Source organism: Manacus candei, unplaced genomic scaffold (genome assembly GCF_025592945.1).
Source record: "Manacus candei isolate 608988 ecotype Guabito, Panama unplaced genomic scaffold, ASM2559294v1 h1tg000084l, whole genome shotgun sequence".
Taxonomy (NCBI): Eukaryota; Metazoa; Chordata; class Aves; order Passeriformes; family Pipridae; genus Manacus; species Manacus candei.
Window position 1 is genome coordinate 356,035 of NW_026138132.1, and position 21,012 is coordinate 377,046.

At 59.4% G+C, this 21,012-nt stretch overlaps 1 protein-coding gene across 10 annotated transcripts in view; it reads left to right on the forward strand.

Moving 5' to 3' along the window:
* Window positions 1-21,012, forward strand: part of ANK1 (ankyrin 1) — a 49,494-nt gene that overhangs the window by 17,839 nt on the left and 10,643 nt on the right. For 5 of the 10 annotated variants that reach the window (XM_051812078.1, XM_051812077.1, XM_051812073.1 and 2 more), the window contains exons 2-32: window positions 5,670-5,771; window positions 8,509-8,607; window positions 9,450-9,548; window positions 9,855-9,953; window positions 10,065-10,250; window positions 10,389-10,487; window positions 10,589-10,687; window positions 11,019-11,117; window positions 11,575-11,772; window positions 11,868-11,966; window positions 12,260-12,358; window positions 12,614-12,712; window positions 12,889-13,086; window positions 13,258-13,356; window positions 13,446-13,544; window positions 14,633-14,830; window positions 15,053-15,151; window positions 15,564-15,662; window positions 15,838-15,936; window positions 16,037-16,129; window positions 16,266-16,338; window positions 16,735-16,758; window positions 17,603-17,705; window positions 17,992-18,139; window positions 18,356-18,453; window positions 18,542-18,766; window positions 19,171-19,325; window positions 19,483-19,694; window positions 19,810-20,014; window positions 20,191-20,287; window positions 20,656-20,884. In XM_051812078.1, coding sequence (XP_051668038.1) covers window positions 5,670-5,771; window positions 8,509-8,607; window positions 9,450-9,548; window positions 9,855-9,953; window positions 10,065-10,250; window positions 10,389-10,487; window positions 10,589-10,687; window positions 11,019-11,117; window positions 11,575-11,772; window positions 11,868-11,966; window positions 12,260-12,358; window positions 12,614-12,712; window positions 12,889-13,086; window positions 13,258-13,356; window positions 13,446-13,544; window positions 14,633-14,830; window positions 15,053-15,151; window positions 15,564-15,662; window positions 15,838-15,936; window positions 16,037-16,129; window positions 16,266-16,338; window positions 16,735-16,758; window positions 17,603-17,705; window positions 17,992-18,139; window positions 18,356-18,453; window positions 18,542-18,766; window positions 19,171-19,325; window positions 19,483-19,694; window positions 19,810-20,014; window positions 20,191-20,287; window positions 20,656-20,884 — 3,930 coding nt within the window. Of the gene's footprint in view, window positions 1-93; window positions 796-3,587; window positions 3,699-5,669; window positions 5,772-8,508; window positions 8,608-9,449; window positions 9,549-9,854; window positions 9,954-10,064; window positions 10,251-10,388; window positions 10,488-10,588; window positions 10,688-11,018; window positions 11,118-11,574; window positions 11,773-11,867; window positions 11,967-12,259; window positions 12,359-12,613; window positions 12,713-12,888; window positions 13,087-13,257; window positions 13,357-13,445; window positions 13,545-14,632; window positions 14,831-15,052; window positions 15,152-15,563; window positions 15,663-15,837; window positions 15,937-16,036; window positions 16,130-16,265; window positions 16,339-16,734; window positions 16,759-17,602; window positions 17,706-17,991; window positions 18,140-18,355; window positions 18,454-18,541; window positions 18,767-19,170; window positions 19,326-19,482; window positions 19,695-19,809; window positions 20,015-20,190; window positions 20,288-20,655; window positions 20,885-21,012 lie in introns of those variants that run through there. The other 5 variants (XM_051812070.1, XM_051812074.1, XM_051812072.1 and 2 more) reach the window with 5 other exon arrangements.

A 21,012-nucleotide genomic window follows, 5' to 3' on the forward strand; every position in this document is an offset into this window, starting at 1 on the left:
GCAGGCAGGCACTGCTGGAGGGAGGCTTCCACAGAGCTGCAGCACCAGGGGACCCTTATCAGAAGGATCAGTCTGCTGGGTAGGGGCAGGTCCTTGCTGCCTTGCTCAGTGCAGATTAAACTGTTCCTGCTATCTGCCCTCCTCACAGTTCTGAACCTGTTCCAGCTGCAGCAGGGAAAGGGGACCCATGAAGGGGGAAGGAAGGAGCCAAATGGCAGCAGAGATGCTGCCTGTATCCCAAATGCTCAGTAGGGACTGAGTTAACCTGACCTTTCCAGAAGCCCACTACTCCTGATTATGTAATGATGGAGGACTGTGCATGGTGGAGAGGCCAGTCTGGCACCTGAAAGCTTGCCCCTCTTCAGCTCTGTCAAAATGCTAATGGACAGGTTGTCTCCCCTCCCACAAACCTGCCAGGGGCCCTCCTTTTCTGCTTTGGGATTTCTCCTCTGCCAGTTGTGTTGAGATCTTCTCCAGCTCCGTCAGCCCCTTGCACGGGAACATGAACAGATCTTTCATTCCCTGCATGCTCTGATTCACCTGCTGCAAGATGGTTGAGCTGCCCCTTCCATCGTGGGCTGGGGATCTCTGTTGGGCAGGTCAAGGTACATCCTTTGGGGCTGTTGTGAAATCTTCACTCAGCAGAGAGCAGCATGGACAAAGGGTTTGCTCAGGCTGGTGCATGAAATGAGAACAAACTCACCTGCCAGATGCCTTCCAGAGGTAACTTCTTGTGCCTGGACTCTCATCAGTCCTGTCAAGGTCTGTGGACCTGTGCTAAATCACGTGGCAGAGGTGAGGATGATGAGAGAGCAGAACTTGGGCACGTGGATTGATGCATTCATCAGATGAATTTTCCTTGTGCTTTTGCTTTTCTTTTTCGTCTGGGTTTGCAGTATCTGCCTGTTCTCCATGTTCTGCTGGCTGCCTGCCTGAGGCTTTGCTGCTGTGGCCTCTCTGGAGACGCTGTGCTCTGCTGAATGCTGCCTTCTACTCAGAAGGCAGAAACCTGCCAGTAGGTTTTCTTTCCACTGCAGGGACCACTGAGAGCATCCAGTTTCTGTTAATACAGATAGGAGAGAAAGTTCCTGCAAGATGGACGGCGTGGTTTCCATTTCTGAGCATTCTGAGTTGAATCTCTGATTCAATTTTCCTGACCTTCCCTGATCATCCTGCAGGGACCAGAGGTGTAATCTGCTCTTAATCTTAGCAGGTCTTTTAGTGTGTCTGCAGGACTGACAAATTCATCTGATGAGAAGGGACTGAGGTTATCACCTGCAGACCTGGGCACTTGGTATCTGTAAGGCAGAGGGAGGCCCAGATGAGCTCTGGCTCCGGAGGAATTCCTGGGTTGGGCAGTTGCCTAAAAGTGAACCCCTGCACGGATGAGAGGCTTTGCTGCCTGCTGGAAACAGTGCCTCAAAGGTGAGGGTCATGCCCACTGTTGGACTCAAGCCCCTGTGAGCAAGGAGACATCCCAGCCAGTGCCAAGGGCTGTTGCCAGGTTTGTCACCCCTGCCCGGGTGGCAGTGCTGGCTCTGGGCTCCAGCAGGCTGGCATTAGCAGCTGGAAGTAACTGGATGACCTCTGAGACGTGAGTTGGACCTTTCCACAGCATCTAGACAGGATGTCCACAGCAGCACATGGCTTGGGTGCCGGGCCTGGGGCTCTGTGGCTGTGGGGTGAGCGGGTGCTGCCCAGCCCGAGGTGTGTCCGTGCTGGGCCTCCTCTGCCACTGCCCACGAGCCCCTGCCAGCCCAGCTGAGGAGATGAGTGGGCACCCAGGGGAAGGAGGGCAGTGCAGCAGGGTGCACATGTGCCTTTTACCAGGCTGGAACAGTGTGGAGACCTGCTCCTTGCTGCCTCTGTGTCCCAGAAAACACGGTGAGATCAGCACAAACCCCTGAACTTGTTTGCACTTGGAAATCATCGAGTTACAGCATTCAGCAGCTTGTACAGAGTGGGCTCCTGCCAAGTGTGGCCACCTCTCACAGGAGGAGGCAATGCTGAGACCCTCCCTCCCGTTATCAGTGATGGGCAGCAGGAGCTGGTGGGAGTGAGAGCAGGCACTGCCAGAAGAGATAAGAGCAGGAGACACAGCAGGCTTACTGAACCTCTGAGTGCAGCCCTTGAAACCCAGCCTGAGCCTCTGGTTTGGCAGAACTTCCCCTCTGCTTATTGCCTTGGCCATGGCTCCGATGCAAAGGGCTCAGGCAGTTCCAGGCTTCTCCTGTTGGGGTGAAGGGGCCAGTGGCATCAATGCTGTGAGAGCAGGAGGACATTAACTCTGTCCTAACTGAAACCAGGGCAGAGGGAAAGGGGAAAATTTATATTGTCAGCAGGCAAGGGGAGGTTTTTCCTGAAGAAAAGAAAGGGAAGGAGTGCTATGTTTTTGACTTTAGAAGGTCTTGGAGCACTTATCAAAGTCCAGATCAGAGGCTTCTTTCTTGGGGAATTGCTGGCAGCAGCCTCCTGACACATCACAGCTTGGATGGCCACAAGTCTGTGGAGCATGACGCCTGTGTATAGGCTTTAGCAGATTAAATTTAGGATTTAGTGAGAGTGCAGGAGGTACTCAACGGCAAGTGGGGCAGTTTATTTTCTCCTCTGGAGTAGCTCCTTCCTGGAAAATTGCTCGGAAGGTGAAGCAGACTGGAAAGAAACTCTGCAAACTCCAATGAAGGAGAAGCAGCAGGGGCAGTTTCTGCACCTGGAGGCAGTTGCTGTGTGTCCTGGGGCACACAGGGGGGGTGACTGTGTGTGTGCACGGGGCAGGGCTGGGCTGCACTTCGTGCTTGTCAGGGGGGGTGGCTGGACAATGTGTCTCTGTCTGGGTGTGTTGGGGTGGTGCTGGCTGGGGTGTTGTGTGTGTATCTTCTCGATGTGCACACTCCTCGTGTCCATGGGGTCTCTGCAGTTCTTGCTGTCGCTGCTCCCTTGTGCTGCAGCTCGGGAGGGGGCAGTGGCCCAGCTCTGCTCCCGTTCCCTGGGGAGGGAACTGCCCCAAGCAATAGGCAGCCAGTCCCACTGAGCAGCCTGGCATCAGAAGGACAATATGACTGTGGATCCATTTCCTCTGCTTGTCCCATTTGAGCTGAGCTGTCCCATCTTCTCTGGCGGCGTGTGTGGTGTGACTGCTGGTGTCTGGTGCCCTGCATCTCCCTGTGCTTCCTGAAGGTACGTGCTGAGCACAGGGAGCCAAAGGCAGCACCTCTGACTCACTCCAGCCTTGGCACGTTCTCCCAGACCCGGGCCCCAGCATCCAGGGGGTCGGGAGGGAACTGCAAGCCCTCTCCTCTGTGGCAGGAGTTACCTGTGGGATGCTGGGCTCCTGGGCATGGCTGTGGGGCTGCTTTTCCTCTGCTGTTCCCAAGGTGGTACCTGCAGCTCTGACCCACTCCCTGCGCTTGGCAGCAGTCATTTGCTTTCCGGAGGCAGCTTGGTATTAAATATCCTGTCTGACACAATAATGGAGAGAAAATGAACAAATTCCATTAGCAGTTGGCGATCCCTTCAGGGTCTGCGTTGGAGAGAGGACGGAGCCTGTATTTTTAGATAGAATGCAATGTAACTTACTGGCTCTCTCAAAGCTGGGGAGTAGATAACCAAGGAGGGAGAGAGGGGACACCGGGCTCAGGTTTCAGCCGAAGTGCTGGGCTATGGCAGCACGAAAGGGCAGGTCTGGTCCAGACGTGGCTGTGAGTATACAATGCACTTCTCCTTCGTGCCCACAGAGACCTCTGCTTTGCTTCTCTGCTTGCTTTCTGCTCGTAGTCTCTGCTGCTGGGCGTGCTGGGGCTTCAGGAGCCCCTTTGCTGCTGGACCATGTAGAGTTTTGCCATTTTAATCTTCAGAGCTCCATGTGTGTCCCACGGGGGCAGAGCCTGGCTGAGCTGTGCTTTGGTTTTCCATGGGGTTTGCTGTCAGAGCTCTGTGCTGTGCTGGCGTGCTGGGGCACAGCTGAGGTGCTGCCTTGTCCTCGATCCTGACCCGAGACACAGAGACTGCCAGCAGGGTCTGCATTGGAAAAGCCCTTTGCACTCAGCCTGTTGCTTGAAGCTGTCAGTGTTTCCTCACTGGACCCCAGACAGCACACAGGGTGTCAGTGTGCACTCCTGAGCACAGCACTGCTGCTGCTGCTGCTGCTGCTGCTGCCTCTGGCAGCCGATCCTCCCGCGTGGGCAGAGCACTGAGGGGCCGTGTTCTGCCTCCCCCGTGCTCACACACCCCCCAGAGCCACGGCTCCAGCGTGAATCCGAGGGCTCTGCCCTGATGGACGGGCCCCCCTCCGAGGCAGAGCGAGTGGAGCCAGCTGGGCAGGAGGTCTCGGACCAGCACGTGCTCCCCTGGCACCAGGACGGGGCACGGTGGTCCTGCCACCTGCCCCCATGGCACCCTCCATGTGGTGGGAGCCCAGGCTAGCTCTGTGCCCGGCCCAGCAGGGCCAGGACACCCTGTCCGTGGTGGTTCTGTCTGCAGGGGACAGCAGGGTCCCCCTGGGCCCAGGGCACGGCTGCATTTCTCTGGGGTAGGAGGGTCAGGTAGAAAGGATGAGCTGGGGAGGCAGAGGGAGGAGAGCAGAAGGCATTTGAGTTGTGCTGCTCCAAAGTCCCAGTTCAGATGTCTGAGACTGTAAAGAGAAGGGAAGAGAGGAGCCTGAACCCATGTGGTGCATCATCCTCCCTAGGTCTGCCTCCAGGGCTTTTGTCTTGGCTGTGTTGCTCCCAGCTCCTGTCCAGGAGCTTCCTAATCCTGGGTGCTCTTCTTCAACCAGGCTGTGGGCACTACAGGATGTTCTGGGGTGGCAGGATGGAGGCTCTCCTAGCACAGGAGGTCCCTTGGTCAGTCCCAATGTGAGTGGTACAAGAGGGCTTCTGGTTTTTCTCTTGGAGCTGAGGACAGAGGAGTGTGTCCTGTGCCCCTGCCATGGATGTCTCATGGCTCTTGGCTGCAGAGAGCCCTTTGGGCTGGCCTGAGCAGGCAGGTACCAGCTTGGAGTTACCAGTCCAAGGTCCCAGACTCACAGACCCACATCACTGCATTTCCACCCTGTTCTCCAGCTTCTGGTGAGCCATGCCATTGTCTTCATTTGCTGCCTCACTCTGCTCAGTGGTGCTGCTCCAAGTGCTGCTGTGCCTTGCCTGGGCTGGCTGTGGTGTAGCAGTGCAGGGAGGCACTGTCAGAAAAGAGAGCTTTGACTGTCACAGCTGCAGGGTTCTCAGCTGGGGCTGTTGTCCCTGGTGCTGGTACCTGGTGTTGTGGTTACCTGGTGGCTGCTGGAGGAGGGTAGGGGTGGGCTCACCACAGCTCCATCACTGCAGCCCCTCAGCCTGGACACAGAGGGGTTTCCTGGGCCAAGGGGGGCTGCCATGGTGGCAGGACCTCCCTCTCTATCATCCCCACAGTGCTGTGAGGAGCTGCAGACCTCCTGCCCTGTCATCTGGATGCTCTTCACTTTAAGTCCAGGTCCCAGCCCTCCTTCTTCCTGTCTGATTTGGGGCACCTCAGTCTGTCCCAGCAGTTCCCACTGTGACCTCCTTGGTCTCTGCCTTTTCTTCCTGGTCTCTGTAGTTATGTTCTCTGCAGCTGAGCCAAGAGCTGACCCAGTGTTGGTGGTGGGGGAGAACAGCAGGACTCTGAGTTTCATGCTTTTTCTTTTTGTCCCCAAGGCCGATGCTGCAACCAGTTTCTTGAGAGCTGCAAGATCCGGGAATCTGGACAAAGCCTTGGATCACCTCAGGAATGGGGTAGATATTAACACCTGTAACCAGGTAGGTGAAACCCACGGGGCTTCTGGTACCATCTCCAGTTCATGTGAAAACGTGGCTGACCAGGAGGCAGATCTGCAGCAGTTGTCTTTTGGGGCCAGGAGGGCAGCAATAGCTATAAAGATCTGGGGCTCCTGCATGTACTTGCAAAGGACATTAACAGGTAAGCAGAGAGGGCTCCTTTAGTGTGACAAGCAACTGGGACATCTGGAAGGGGCTCAGCTGCTTCTCAGAGGGCAGAGCAGGTAGCTGTGAAGAGTAGCACAGGGGCTGGAACATCACAGGAGTGGCTCTTGGGGAATATTCCCCTTGCCTGCAGTTCTCGGGCTTTCAGACTCCCAGAAGCTGCAGCTGATCACAAGCAAGGAAGGTTTGCAAACGCCAGCCGTGGTGTTTTGGGAGGTGTCGGGCAGGGGGAGCCCTGCCCGTCCAGAGCAGAGACAGGTCGGCACAGGAACAAAGAGCTGCAGGCACCGAGGAGCTGTTTGCTCATCACTGTCAGAACATTTTGTGTCTGTGGAGCTGCCAAATGCAAGTGGCTGAGCCCGAACTGGGGCAGGGACAGACTCAGGGGGCTTGGCCTGAGCAGGGGGAGCAGACAGGCTCCCTCGGGAGCAGGGTGGTGCTGGGGAGGCTGACTCAGCACAAAGGCACCTTCACCTGCTCCATTATCCAGTCCCCAAACCAGGTGAAGTTCAGACCTGTGGGTTGTGTGCTGTGGTGGCCAGAGCAGTCCCTGGGGACAGGCTCCCCCAGCCACAGGCAGAGCCCTCCACGGATGTTCCCTCATTTCCAATAGCAAGCCCAAGAGCAGAGGGAGGATTTCTATGTGCACTGGTCCTGTAACACTCTGGGAATATGTGGTTCTGGAGAGGGCTCTGCAGAGAACTACAGCAGGGTGACCCAGCCACAAGCTAAAGGTGGTGGCTTTGAACTTCTTCCTCACCCAGAGAGATGGTCAGTCATCAGCTGTCTCCACTGACCAGCTTCAAATCCTGTCTCCAGCCAGATTTCCAGTGCTGGTGAGGAGATTAACACTTTGATGGGCACTGAGTGGCCGCAGCAGTATGAGGCACTTCTCTCAGTGATGCCTTTGCACTGGTTCCTGCCATCTCCCAGAGGTTAGATGGCACTTTGGGGTTTCCTTCTGAGGAATATCAGACCTGTGGGAAAGGTCCAACCTCACATGTCCTGTATAGAATAAAGAGGGATATATGTGGTCAGACCTATCCCACAGGCCCTGTATTCTTGCTCAAGTGCAGAGACCTTGACATGCCATCTGATCTTCATCCCCTCCATCGCTGCCATCTGCATCTTCATCATCCACCTCTCGTGTTTCAAACCCCAGCATGCTCCCATCTCACCCACGAGGAGCTGGAGGCCTGAGGATGAGTGCACCTTGCTGCCAGGACTCTCACCAGCAGGGAACAGTGCTGTGCTGGCACGGGGGTGCCCGGAGATGGTCCTGTTGGGGTGGCCAGCCCTGATGGACAGTCCAGGGCAGGGCCCTGCTTTGGGACAGGCCGAATGCAAAGCCTGTGTTTTATTGTAGGGCTGCATTTGTCGCACTGACAGCCCGTGACTGGGATTTCTGGGAAGTGTTTGCAGCACTGGGTGAGGAAAACACAGCACCTTTCAAATTACGCACGTCCTGTGGCGGTTTTGGGTCAGATGAGCTGTCAAGCCAAAGCAAATGTGCAAAACAGCCTGTATTGCTCCTGGAGCAGAAATACCAATGGAAACAGTCTTCTGCAGACGTTGCACTTATTGCTGTTAGGACAGAGAATAATGATTTGTCACAGGTTTTCAGCATTCAAAAGGTTATTTATGAATCCTTTGCGTAGAAGGGCACATGGGTGAGGAGAGCAGCTGGGCAGCTGTGGTCTTGCACTCCAGGTGTTGGTTACCAAGAAAAAACCTGCACGTCTGTGTCCACTTATCCCTGGTGAGGCAAGGGTGCCAGTGATCATTTGTAAGGGGTTGTGTAGGTGTGTCTTCATCAGAGAAGCTGGGCTCGGTCAGAGAAGATGGACTCAGTGTAGCCAGACCTGGCTGGGGAGTATTTCCCTTCAGTGACACTGTTCTGTGGGTGTTGCAGCACTCCCACTTCATTTCCCCTTGGAAGCAGGCCTTCTGTGCTTGAGGCTTGAGGGAACACTGGGGCTGGTATGCTGAGGAAGCCTGGGGGTTTTTGTTTTTATTGCTGTAACCAGAGCTGAGCAAAAGAATCTGTAACTCTTCAACCATGGTCCTGGACAACTGGTGCTTAGAGTGAGGGAGGGTGGAAAAGCCTTTTCCAGTCTGGCAACACTCTTGAAGCTGTTCTGATTTTAACTGAAGTATTGAGGGCTAGAACTGGAGCCTCCTTGAGCATTTTATGCTCCCCTACCTATATTCAGAGGATGAAGCATTTCTGTGAACTGACATTCCAGTCAGGAGTCTGAACAGATGGCTGGGAGGTGGAGTACTTGGGCAGGAACTCTGCCATGTGACAACACTGCGTAGGGGTGAGTAAACCTAGTGCATCCACCTGGCAGAAGTGAGGGACAAGGAGAAAAAGTGGCATTTGCAGGTATTTAGCCTCTTTTCCAGCAAATATCCCAGCCCTTTTGTTACCTGGGAAGTGGGTGTCCAAATGCCTGCAGTCGTGTCTGCACAGGAGCTCAGAGTAGGAGGCTCCCCACAGAGCCCCAGCCCCAGATGGTGACTAATTCCCCTCTCCCACCTTTGCTCCCTCCAGAACGGGCTCAATGCCTTGCACTTGGCCTCCAAGGAGGGCCACGTGAAAATGGTGGTGGAGCTGCTGCACAAGGAGATTGTTTTGGAGACAACGACCAAGGTAAGGACAAGGCAGTCTGGCCTCTCCCCTGTGGGGGCCACTTCCCTTGAGAGGGGAGTAACATAAACCACAGCATGTGCCAGTGTTGCCTGACTGACAGCTCCCTCAGCACGGGCTGCTGGCTCAGGTCAGCCCTCCCTGCCTGCTGCAGCACTGAGGTGGCCTCAGCAACGCTGTCACAAGCCTGGAGAGCTCTGGTGCTCATAAAACACGTCCTGTTGTCTCGTGCATCACCACGGGGTGTGGTTCTTGCTTGGTGACAGGCGAGACAGTGGCACAGGCAAGCAGGGCTGACAAGTGAACAGTCTCCAGCACCGCCTGAAGGGCTGAGAACAGGAGGAGGCCTCGCTTGCCACCTCCCTGCTGCTCTCACGGGGTTCAGGACACGGAGCAGAGTCTGGCATTCTGCCTCACCACCCAAAGGCAGAGCATGTGTCTGCATTTTCCAGCCTGCTCATCATCCCTTAAGTCTGCTGGGGTGCCTTGGCTACCAGGGCACACTCTGCAGCTTTGCCTGGAGACTGCCAGTTCAGCTCCCCTGTCCTGCCTACCCTGCTCATCTCTCAGTGCTGGACATGCACAGCACCTGACAGTGCATACAGCTTTTACTGCCAGTAACTGCATGGGAGAGATGAAGTCACTCTCTTGCCTGGCCAGCACATGGGAAGGGTGGATGGCTGATCTGTGGCAGGGATGGGACATGGAGTGAGGGCTGCACGGCCCCCACAGGCTTTCTTGGCCAGCTGCCCTGTTTGCATGCCCGTTAGCACATGTCAGGCCCGTCTTTCCTTGGCATCCTGGGCTGCTTCAGCCCCTGAGCACTGCCCTGTGGTGTCTTTCAGAAGGGAAACACAGCCCTGCACATTGCTGCCTTGGCTGGACAACAGGACGTGGTCCGGGAGCTGGTGAACTATGGGGCCAACGTCAACGCACAGTCACAGGTAGGGTCACCTGGTCTGGAATGGGAAAGACACCCAGTGTGTGATGGTGGTGTCCTCGTGGTGGGAACTGTGCCCAGCGTGGGCACTTTAGCAGTCCTTCTTTTCCTGGATGTGTGGAGCCCTGGGCTGCAGCTCCAGGATTGCTTCACCATCACCATGTCTTTTGCTTTTTCACACCCACACTCGGGATGGTTTTGCCCCAGTTCACTGAGCTGGGGGTGTGGGTGCTGATGGGGTGTGGGTCTGCAGGGAACTCGAGAAACTCGAGGAAGAGTTGTGTTGATGTGCATGGCCCTGTGTTTGCAGAAAGGCTTCACACCTCTCTACATGGCAGCGCAGGAGAACCACCTGGAAGTTGTGAAGTTCTTGCTGGAAAACGGAGCCAACCAGAATGTAGCCACAGAGGTGAGATCCTTGGGGGGAGCCTGTGGCCCTGCCTGGGGGGGCTGCTGTGGGGTGTTCCAGGTTCTGCCATGGCTCCTTGGCTCTCCCCCTCTTACCTGGTCTCCTTGGCAGGACGGCTTCACGCCACTGGCTGTGGCTCTGCAGCAAGGCCACGAGAACGTGGTCGCTCACCTCATTAACTACGGGACGAAGGGGAAGGTCCGCCTGCCCGCCCTGCACATCGCAGCCCGCAACGACGACACCCGCACGGCCGCTGTGCTGCTGCAGAACGACCCCAACGCCGACGTGCTCTCCAAGGTGTGTGCCCTTCCCGTCCTGCCTCGGGGAGCTTCCCCACGGCCCCAGGGAGAGCAGCAGCTTGGTATGCTGTGTGTGTCCATCCTCTCAGCAGGGAGCATGTGTCTGGCTGGGCTGATCCCTCCTTCTTTCCCCTAGACTGGATTCACCCCCTTGCACATTGCAGCCCACTACGAGAACCTGAGCGTGGCCCAGTTACTGCTGAACCGCGGAGCCAGCGTCAACTTCACCCCCCAGGTGAGGGCAGGGGGGAGCTGCTGGGGCTCTGCTTTGCTCACCCCTTGCCTCCTTGAGAGAGAGGGGCTGCTCCTCTAACAGAGTGCTGCTCTTGCTGACAGAACGGGATCACTCCCCTGCACATTGCCTCCCGCCGGGGCAACATCATCATGGTGCGGCTGCTGCTGGACCGCGGGGCCCAGATCGAGACGAGGACCAAGGTGAGAGCAGCTCTGAGCACGGCCCGTCTGGACACAGGCCATGTCCCTCCCTGAACTCCTTATGCCCAGTGCTGACCCTGCAAACCTCTTGCTGGGGCTGTCAGGGAGGGTGCCTGGTGTACTAGGGGGATGGACCAGGTTTTTGGCTGGCACCTGTAGAGGTGAGAGGAGCCACGGAGCTTCATGGCTGCAAGGGTGTGCCTGGGGGCTGAGGGCAGACTCGGTTTTGCCTTATTTTGCAAACAGGTTGAAAGTCCCTCTTACTCCTCTGCCTGAGGAAACCCTGCCCTTCCGTGCCATACTGAGCCCTCGACCCCTCCTCTCTCCCCAGGATGAGCTGACCCCTCTGCACTGTGCAGCACGCAACGGGCACGTGAGAATTGCAGAGATCCTCCTGGACCACGGGGCTCCCATTCAAGCCAAAACTAAGGTAGCCATGAGACTCAGTGGGGCTGTGCTTGGTGCCAGCTCCCAGGGCAGCACAGGGGGGTAACGAGCTGTGCACAGTTGCTGGATGGCACCCATGGTGGGTTGGGGCTGAGGGATAAGGAGCTTCCTGACCTACTTGGCTCTAGCTGGAGTCCTTTGCCTGACGGCTTCATGCTTTGAAGGGACCAGCCCTGAGAAGGGGATGGCCTGGGGACAGCAGCCCTTCTGGTCCTGACTGCACCCAGCATTGTTCCCAGTAAGGCAGTGAGGGATCTCAGGGCTCCTCTCTGGGGCAGTGAGGGGTCTCAGGGCTCCTCTCTGGGGCAGTGAGGGGTCTCAGGGCTCCTCTCTGGCAGCCCCTGGGACAGGCTGTCTGTCGTGCCCCCGAGCTGTGGCCGGGCTGTGGGTGGAGTGCCCGGTGCCCTCCCGGCCCAGCCTGAGGTGCTCTCCCCGGGCAGAACGGGCTGTCCCCGATGCACATGGCAGCGCAGGGCGACCACCTGGACTGCGTGCGGCTGCTGCTGCAGTACAGCGCCGACATCGACGACATCACCCTCGACCACCTGACGCCGCTGCACGTGGCTGCCCACTGCGGCCACCACCGCGTGGCCAAGCTGCTGGTGGAGAAGGGGGCCAAGCCCAACTCCAGAGCCCTGGTGAGCGAGGGAGGCGGGCGGGGCTGGGCCAGGGGAGAGAGGGGGGTGTTCCTGCGAGTGACTGTCTGTCTGTCTGTCTGTCTGTCTGCCTGCAGAACGGCTTCACGCCCCTCCACATCGCCTGCAAGAAGAACCACATCCGTGTGATGGAGCTGCTGCTGAAGACGGGCGCCTCCATTGATGCCGTCACAGAGGTGGGTGTGAGCCCAGGATGGGACTGCCCTGCTCCCTCTGCCGCTCCCCAGGAACCTTTCTGGGAGCTCTTTGCAGCTCAGGACCTGCTGAGCCTGGCAGCATCTCCCTGCAGGGGAGACAGCAGCCCTCTGCATTCCCCCTGCACTCACCTACCAGGCTCCTGGAGCAGGCCAGGCACTCAGATTTTGCCTCTGTGCTGGAACGTGCCCTGGGGAGAGGGAGGAAGGGGCAGGAAGAGATGTTGGCAAGGCCATCAGTCCCATCTTGGCTCCTGGCCCCTTTCTCTTTGCAGTCTGGCCTGACCCCCCTGCATGTGGCTGCCTTCATGGGGCACCTGCCCATTGTCAAGACCCTGCTGCAGCGTGGAGCCTCTCCTAACGTGTCCAACGTGGTGAGTACCCACCCTGGCTGGGGCTTTGGGAGCCCAGCATGTTGGGGGTCAGCAGGATGTGAGAATTGCTCAAGTCCTGCACCCTCTGTTCACCTGAGCAGTGCCTGGTGCCCTCTGCTTTGTGCTGGTAGGAGGAACTAGTGTGGGCCAGACAAAGTTACAGGCACTGCCCTCCTCTGCTCAGAGCAGAGGAACGAATGCAGGAAGGCATAACCCCTCCTTCAGCCTCACCACTTTATCATGTCCTTGGTGCAGAAAGTGGAGACACCCCTACACATGGCAGCCAGAGCTGGGCACACGGATGTGGCAAAGTACCTGCTGCAGAACAAAGCCAAGGCCAATGCCAAGGCCAAGGTAGGTACAGAGAACCTGTGTGACAGTCAGCTCTGGGAACAGCTAGTGCTTGTTTCTTCGCTCTCACGTGGCCAGAGTCCAGCCTGCCAGGGGCTGTGCAGGGCTGGGACCCCTTTGGCATGGCAAGAAGGGGCTGCTCCAGGTCTGCCCAAGCAGCTGCTCTGCCTCCCTTGCAGGACGACCAGACCCCCCTGCACTGTGCTGCCCGCATCGGCCACACCGGCATGGTCAGACTGCTGCTGGACAACAATGCCAACCCCAACCTGGCCACCACGGCAGGGCACACGCCCCTGCACATCACTGCCAGGGAGGGGCACATGGACACGGCCCTGGCCCTGCTGGAGAAGGGGGCCTTGCAGACCTGCATGACCAAGGTAGGCCACCGAGTCCACGGCTGTGGAAGGTGTCACCCGGCTGGGCCAAGGCTGGGCAGGCTGGTGGCACAGTGTCCCTGTTGCAGGAGGGGCAGCCTCCTCCTGTGTCACAGCATGTGCTAGCACTCTCCTCATCTCTGCCACCCTGTGATGGGCTGCCTTTCTCCTCAGAAAGGATTTACCCCTCTCCACGTTGCAGCCAAGTATGGGAAGGTGGATGTGGCAGAATTGCTGCTGGCACACGATGCTCACCCCAATGCAGCAGGGAAGGTGAGTGCTGCTTCTGCAGCTGTGGGAGGAGTGGAGCAGTATGGGGAGAGGTTCTGTCTTACCTGTCTGTACCCTCTCCTCCTCTGCAGAATGGCCTGACCCCGCTGCATGTGGCTGTGCACCACAACAACCTGGAGATTGTCAAACTGCTGCTTCCCAAGGGGAGCTCCCCGCACAACTCAGCCTGGGTGAGTCTGGGCTGGGTGTCCCTGGGGGTGTGGGGAGGTGTTGCTGTGTGTTCAGTGCCCACCAGTCTGCGGCCAGCACTGCCCCTCAGCCCTGGCACTCAGGGAATGCACAAGGCAGCAATCCCCCCCAGCCTCTCTCCACGCCTGCTGCTCATGCTGCCTGTGCTCGCAGCACACGAGGGGCAGGCAGGGTGCCAGGCAATGGTCCCGTTCCAGCAGATAGGCTGTGTCGGGGTGGTCCCTGCTGGCAGCGTGGTGACTGCTGTGTGGGGAGCGTGTTTCCATGGCAAGTCCTGCAGAGCAGCACTGCGTTCTGGCAGTTTGGGGAACCACACACAAATGTTTTCATGCAGCTACGAAGCAGTGAGTCAGAAAACCCACGAGCTCGTGAGAGTCGCCCCTCTCTGCCTGAGCGTGGGGAGCATCTCCCCACAGAGCAGAGCAGCAGTCGCCTCGCTCTCTGTGCTGTTTGCAGAAGCTGCGTCCTGAAAACAGCCAAGTGGCTGCTGGTGCCAGCCCTGCCCATCTGGCACTCTCCTCTCCCCTGCGCAGGCTGCCGGCAGACGTGCTGGGCAGGCACCGGGAGCAGCCGGTACCCGTGCCAGCCCCGCCGCTCTGCGTCACCAGCAGCCTGGGCAGCGGGTGTGTGCCAGCTGCTCTGCTCCTGCAGCGTGGCACAGGGGCAGCACTCAGGGCCCTGCAGTCTCTGCCTGAATGCTAATGCTGTGCACTGGGAGTTTAGCTCCGCTCCTCAGCCAGGCACGTTCCAGGAGGTGTCTGTCTGCCCCGCCTCTCAAAGCTCCCGGAGGCTGCTGCTGCAGAAATTCCTGTGTGGAAAGCTCCAGGACAGCCCACAGCGGCTGGACCTGACACAGATGTTCTTTGACACCCCCCTGCTGCCTTGGCTGGAAGAGTGGGATTGGCCTCAGTGTCAGGGCTAGTTGCTGTCAGGAAGATGCTCTGGGAGCATCCCTGAGCTTCAGGGGCAACTAGGAAGGGCAGACCTGGCCCGCAGGCAGGGGTGGCACCTCCTGTCCCTGCTGCTCTGCTCGGCGGGGCTGAGCACTGCAAGGAGCCTCTCTCCCCAGAACGGGTACACCCCCCTGCACATCGCTGCCAAGCAGAACCAGCTGGAGGTGGCCAGCAGCCTGCTGCAGTACGGGGCCTCTGCGAACGCCGAGTCCGTGCAGGGAGTCACCCCCCTGCACCTGGCAGCCCAGGAGGGGCACGCAGACATGGTGGCCCTGCTTTTCTCCAAGCAAGCCAACGGCGACCTCGGCAACAAGGTGAGTTGTCCCAGCACCTGCTGCCGGGCTGGGGGTGAACAGGCCAGCAGAGAGAGCAGGCTGGGTGCTGACCAGGCCCCTGTGCCCCCGTGCTCAGGGAGCAGTGCCATGGCCAGCAGCACAGTGCCAGTCAGTTTGCCAGGCTGGAGACCTGACAGAGCCTCTGCTGGTGGAGCTGCAGTGATGGCACTGCCACTGTGCTGAGACCTCCTCTCTCTGCAGAGTGGCCTGACTCCTCTCCATCTCGTGGCCCAAGAGGGGCATGTGCTGGTTGCTGATGTTCTGGTGAAACATGGAGTGACAGTGGATGCAACAACCAGGGTAAAGTAGTGAATTGAAAAACATGAGGGAGCTATGGCTGTGGTGAAAAACATGAGGGAGCTACCTCTAGGCCTGCTCCAGGAGGAGCACTGCTTTCCTCTTTCTTTGTGCAAGAGACTTCCCTCTCACAGGCATTCTTGCCATTTTGCCAGTGTCCTGGGGACTCTTCCTCCTCTACCTCCCACCTCACTGGAGGGATGATTCTTACCTGCTCCCATAGCTCACCCCTGTACCCCTGGGTACAGCATAGTCTGCAGTGAGCCCTCTGCCCTGGTCTTGGGCTCTTGGGGAAACACCCACACATGTGCCTCATCCCTCATGCATGGGGGCTTGCCTGTGGGATGAGCATATCCAAGCCAGAAGGGCAGAAAGCACTGCTGAGGAGAGACTGAGACCTTGTCTTGTCTTTCAGATGGGCTACACCCCACTGCATGTGGCCAGCCACTATGGAAACATCAAGCTGGTGAAGTTTTTGCTGCAGCACCAAGCTGATGTCAATGCCAAGACTAAGGTACAAAGTTATCCTGTGCTCCAAGGACCCTCTGCCCTGGGCCACAGCGTGCAGGCTGATGGGGAAGGCAGCTGCCTTCATGCTCTGGGCATGAAGCACAGTGTGAGGCCTGGGGGCATTCCTGGGGCAGCAGGTTCCCAGAACTGATGGCAGCACCTTCTGTCCTCCCCTGCAGCTGGGCTACACCCCCCTGCACCAGGCGGCACAGCAGGGCCACACGGACGTGGTGACGCTGCTGCTGAAGCACGGAGCCTCTCCCAACGAGATCAGCACGGTGAGTACGGTGCTCACCCGCCCCTCCTCACCCTGTGACCAGCCCAGCAGCTCCCCAGGCCCCCCGTGTGGCTGCTGACCCCGTCTCTCCCCCGTGGCAGAACGGCACCACTCCCCTGGCCATCGCCAAGCGCCTCGGCTACATTTCCGTCACGGACGTGCTCAAGATCGTCACAGAGGAGACTGACATCCCGGTGAGCCCCCCTGGTGTGGGGACAGGACCCTGGGCAGGGAGCAGCCTGGGACAGGTCTGCAGCTGGGTACCCAGCCCAGGTACCAGGAGAGGGCTGTGCAGGGAAGGGCTCCTCTGACTCTGCTCTGCTCCCACAGCCAGTTGGCGACAAGCACCGCATGAGCTTCCCGGAGACTGTGGATGAGATTCTGGACGTATCAGAGGATGAAGGTGAGGGGCAGGGGTTGGCTCACACCATCCCAGAGGTCTGCCGACTGGGTCAGTGTGGCAGGCAGCAGCCACAGGGGTGGCACTGGTGTTCCTGCTGGCTGGGGTGGGGGAGCTGTGGGTCCTGCAGTGGTTTTGCAGAGAGGATGAGGGGAGCTCGCCAGCCTCTTGGGGTGGCACCTCCCAGCTTGGGTGCTTCCCTGCACTGTGCAGGGGGGATGTGCCTGGACCTCTCTGTGATCCCAAGCCCCAGGGACAGTGTGTGGAGAGCCCCTGGGCATGCAGAGCCCCCCCTGTGCCCTGCTCTGCCGGGGGGTACCAGCTCCCAGCCCAGCTGCAGCTGGTCTGCTCCTGCACCCTCCCACCAAGACCTCACCTTTGCCTCTTCTTACTTTGCAGGCACTGCTCATGTCACAGTAATGGGTATGAAATGTGTCCCCCTGCCCCAGCTCAATGGCCCATTTCACCCCATGGCCACTAACCATCCGCACGCCATGTCCATCTGCTGAGCTCCTGCTGGGCTGGGCTCCAGTGCCAGCCCTGCCATCCTGCCCTGCCCATCCATGTCCGTGCTGCTTGCTGTGGTGTGACTGCATGAATGGGCATCCTCCCACTCAGGAGGCCCCTGACTCCCTGGTGGCCCCAGGCCCTGTCCCTGGCAGGCAGAGGAACCTGGTTCTGTGCCCCTCCACAACCGCCCCGTGCCGTGCTGGCCAGAGCAGGGACTGACCTGAGAGCTCACGGGTCTCTGTGCTCCTGTGGTCCCCTCCCCATCTCTGGGGACTCCCTTTGCTTTGGGAGGTGCTGGACACGCTCCCACAGGGCACTGGCAAGAGCCAAACCCCGGTGAGCTCGTTAGCAGGTGTTAGTGGGGCCAGCGGGCAGCGCTGGCAGGGCTCTGTGCCTCCAGTGCAGGGGCACCCCCAGCCCCTGTCCCAGGAATCCAAGGATAGGGTGTCCCCTGCAGGCTCTGCTGTGTGTTTGGGGCTGTAAGAAGGGGGTCAGTGAACAGCTGAGGCTCCTGGTGGCTCCCACAGCTCCTGTCCCACTGGCCCACTGCATAGGCCTTGCCTTACCAGCAGACCCCTCCTGGCAGAGAGCAAACCCCCATGTCTGGTTGAGGCCCAAGGGACAAGTGTGTGTGTCCAGGAGAGGGAGCAGGGATGGGCCCTGGCTCCAGCCCTGAGGAGGGAGGGGGGCAAGGGCTGGATGTCTGTGTTTCCCTTGTCCACCTGCCTCTGCGTGCTGAGCCAGCTCTCGGTTTCAGAGGAGGAGCTGATGGCACCAAAACCCAGGACAGCTGATCTCAGGGACCAGGAAGGCAAGAAGGAGATACTGGAGTTCATGACCACGACGACACTGGAGCAAACGTAAGAGAACTGCAGGGTGGGGAGGGAGCAGGTACAGGGCACAGGACCAGCCTTGTGCTGGGCTGGGCTGCCCGTGGGGCAGGGACAGCTCTGGGAAAGGAACAGATCACTGAGCCCCCATCAGCTGGCATGGCAGGCAAGGCTGGTCAGTGCTGTTCCTGCACCAGGACATGAGGCTGCTGCTGCCTTTGCCTTTGTCCAGCAGCCCAGGACTCTGTGGAGATGGATGGGGGCTGAGGGGCCCAGGCCTGCCTCTTCACTGGCTGTCACTGATCTCTCTTGCCAGGGTGGAGTCTCCAGCTGTCCTGCAGGTCCCCTGTGTCCCACCTGAGACTGTGGTGACCAGAGCAGAGGAGACTGAGCAGGTAGGACCTGTGGAGACAGAAGCTGAGCAAGTCAGCCTGCTGCATGCACCCTCGGTGTCCCCACAGGAGGTGAGCATGAGACACAGCCTGTCACAGCCTCCCCCAGGCATTCCCTGCTGGGGGCAGCTCCACCACCACTGAGCCAAAGCATGGGGTGGGTGGTGGGCATCGACCCAGTGGCACAGGACTGCCAAGGGACCATTGTGAGACTGTGTAAGGGTGGGCAGGCTCAACACCCCCACATAGGACCCTTTGCCCATGGGGGCTTTTTGGTGCCTTACACAGCCCTCCAAGGAGTTCGACGAGGACTCCCTGATCCCCAGCAGCCCTGCCACCGAGACCTCGGACAACATCAGCCCTGTGGCCAGCCCCGTGCACACAGGGTGAGTGCCCGGCCCGTGCAGCACGTGTGTGCTCTGTGCACGAGCTGGCTGCACGCTGCCCACCTGCCCGTGCCTCTGCCCGCTCCAGGTTCCTGGTGAGCTTCATGGTGGACGCCCGTGGCGGGTCCATGAGGGGCAGCCGCCACCACGGCCTGCGCGTGGTCATCCCGCCCCGCGCCTGCGCCGCGCCCACCCGCATCACCTGCCGCCTGGTGAAGCCCCAGAAGCTGCCTGCACCCCCGCCACTGGCCGAGGAGGAGGGCCTGGCCAGCAGGATCATCGCCCTGGGGCCTGCTGGTGCCCAGTTTCTCAGGTGAGCATGGCTGGGAATGGAGCGGATCAGACTGCCAGCACCAGGGTCATCCCTCAGGACCGGGAACCGATCTGGGCTCCTCTGGAGTCTCTACCCTCCGGGGCAAGACCTCTGCCCACCTCTGCTTCTTGGGGGTGGGTGGAGGAGATGTCCCACCTCTGGCTGGGCACAGCGTGTTTCTGGGGTGGGTCATTCCAGCATGACAGAGCAGTGGTAGGAGAAACCCTGACCAACCTCGTCCCGCCGGGCACAGCCCGATGCCCAGAGAGAGGGAGGTCAGCAGCTCTGCCTTCTTCCCTGGCAGCTGCACAGCGCAGGCAGGCACTCTGCCCAGGGCCACCTCGTTGCCTGCGTGTCCTGGTGGCAGCACGTGGGTGCCAGTGCCCTCTCTCTGCCGTCTGCAGCCCCGTCATTGTGGAGATCCCACACTTTGCCTCGTACGGGCGCGGGGACCGTGAGCTGGTGGTGCTGCGCAGCGAGAACGGCTCCGTGTGGAAGGAGCACCGCAACCGCTACGAGGAGAGCTACATGGACCAGCTGCTCAACGGCATGGACGAGGGTGAGCTGGGCAGGAGGGGCTCTGCCCTCGCTGCGGGCAGGGCTGTGCTGGCCGGGGCGGTGGGATGGGGCTGAGCTGCGGTTGTGCAGCGAGGAGGGTGTGGGGTGACAGCCGCAGGCTCGGTGTGCGAGCACTGATGGCTGTGCTGCCCTTGCAGAGCTGGAGAGCCAGGAGGAGCTGGATAAGAAGAGGGTCTGCCGCATCATCACCACTGACTTCCCTCTCTACTTTGTGGTCATGTCCCGGATTTGCCAGGACTGCGATATGATCGGCCCTGAGGGAGGGTGTTTGAAAAGCACACTGGTGCCCATGGTACAGGCCACCTTCCCAGACACTGCTGTCACCAAGAGAGTGAGACTGGCCCTGCAGGTGAGCCCCAGAGGGCCTGGCCCAGGGCCCAGACATGCTCCTGCAGGCAGGGGTGGGCACGTGCCCCAGCCCGGGGAAAAACCATCCCTGACGCCTTTCCTTTCTCCCCCCACAGGCACAACCTGTGCCTGACGAGTTGGTGACCAAGCTGCTGGGGAACCAAGCGACCTTCAGCCCCATTGTCACGGTGGAGCCACGACGGAGGAAATTCCACCGCCCCATTGGGCTCCGCATCCCGCTGCCACCGTCCTGGAAGGACAATCCGAGGGACAGCGGTGAGGGTGACACCACCAGCCTGCGCCTGCTCTGCAGCGTCATCGGTGAGGCTGCCAGTCCCTCTGCGTGTGCTCTCCATGGGGGCAGGCTGGGCTGCCACAGGGGATGCAGGTCCTGGGAGCTGAGGAAAGGGCACAGCAGTGGAGAGAGCAAATGCTTAGGGGATGCAGACCCCAGGCTCAGGGAAGGACAGTATGCTCACCCTTGCTTTCTGCTGCAGGAGGGACAGCCCAAGCCCAGTGGGAAGACATAACAGGCACCACGAAGCTGGTCTATGAAAATGAGTGTGCTAACTTTACCACCAATGTGTCTGCCAGGTGAGTCCTGGTTGAACGTGTGCTCATCTGGGGACATCCAGTGCTCCTTGGACCTTCTTGGCCTTTGCCAGGAGAAGCCCTTTGCCCCGTGCTCATTGTGGTGCTGCCCCATTCCTACATGCAGGGTAATTGCTTCCAGCCATGGGGCCCCCCTGCATCAGGAAACACTCATGGCAACAGGGTGTGCAGAGGGAAGGGTGCCATTCTTTGTATTTGGGTGTGTCCCTGTCACAGATGGGGCTCCACCTGTACCCAGCTCTTGGGGCACCCTCTGCAGTCCAGTTTGCTGTTGGGGATGGTGTGGGGGCAGCTCCACTGGTGCCACTGGGGACCCTGCCCAGCAGCACCCCGACCCCGCTCTCCCGCAGGTTCTGGCTGGCTGACTGCCCGCGCACGGCCGAGGCCGTGCACTTTGCCACCATGCTGTACAAGGAGCTGACAGCCGTGCCCTACATGGCCAAATTCGTGGTGTTTGCCAAGATGAACGATGCACGGGAAGGCCGCCTGCGCTGCTACTGCATGACTGATGACAAGGTTGACAAGACCTTAGAGCAGCACGAGAACTTCACCGAGGTGGCCCGCAGCAGGGACATTGAGGTTTGTCCCCAGCACACACGTGGAGGGCAGCAGGGAGAGAGAGGGCTGACAAAGTGAGGGGAGACTGATGCCGGTGGAGGGGCCTGGCCCTGGCTTGGGTAGGACAGTCAAGGTTACCTGCCCTGTCC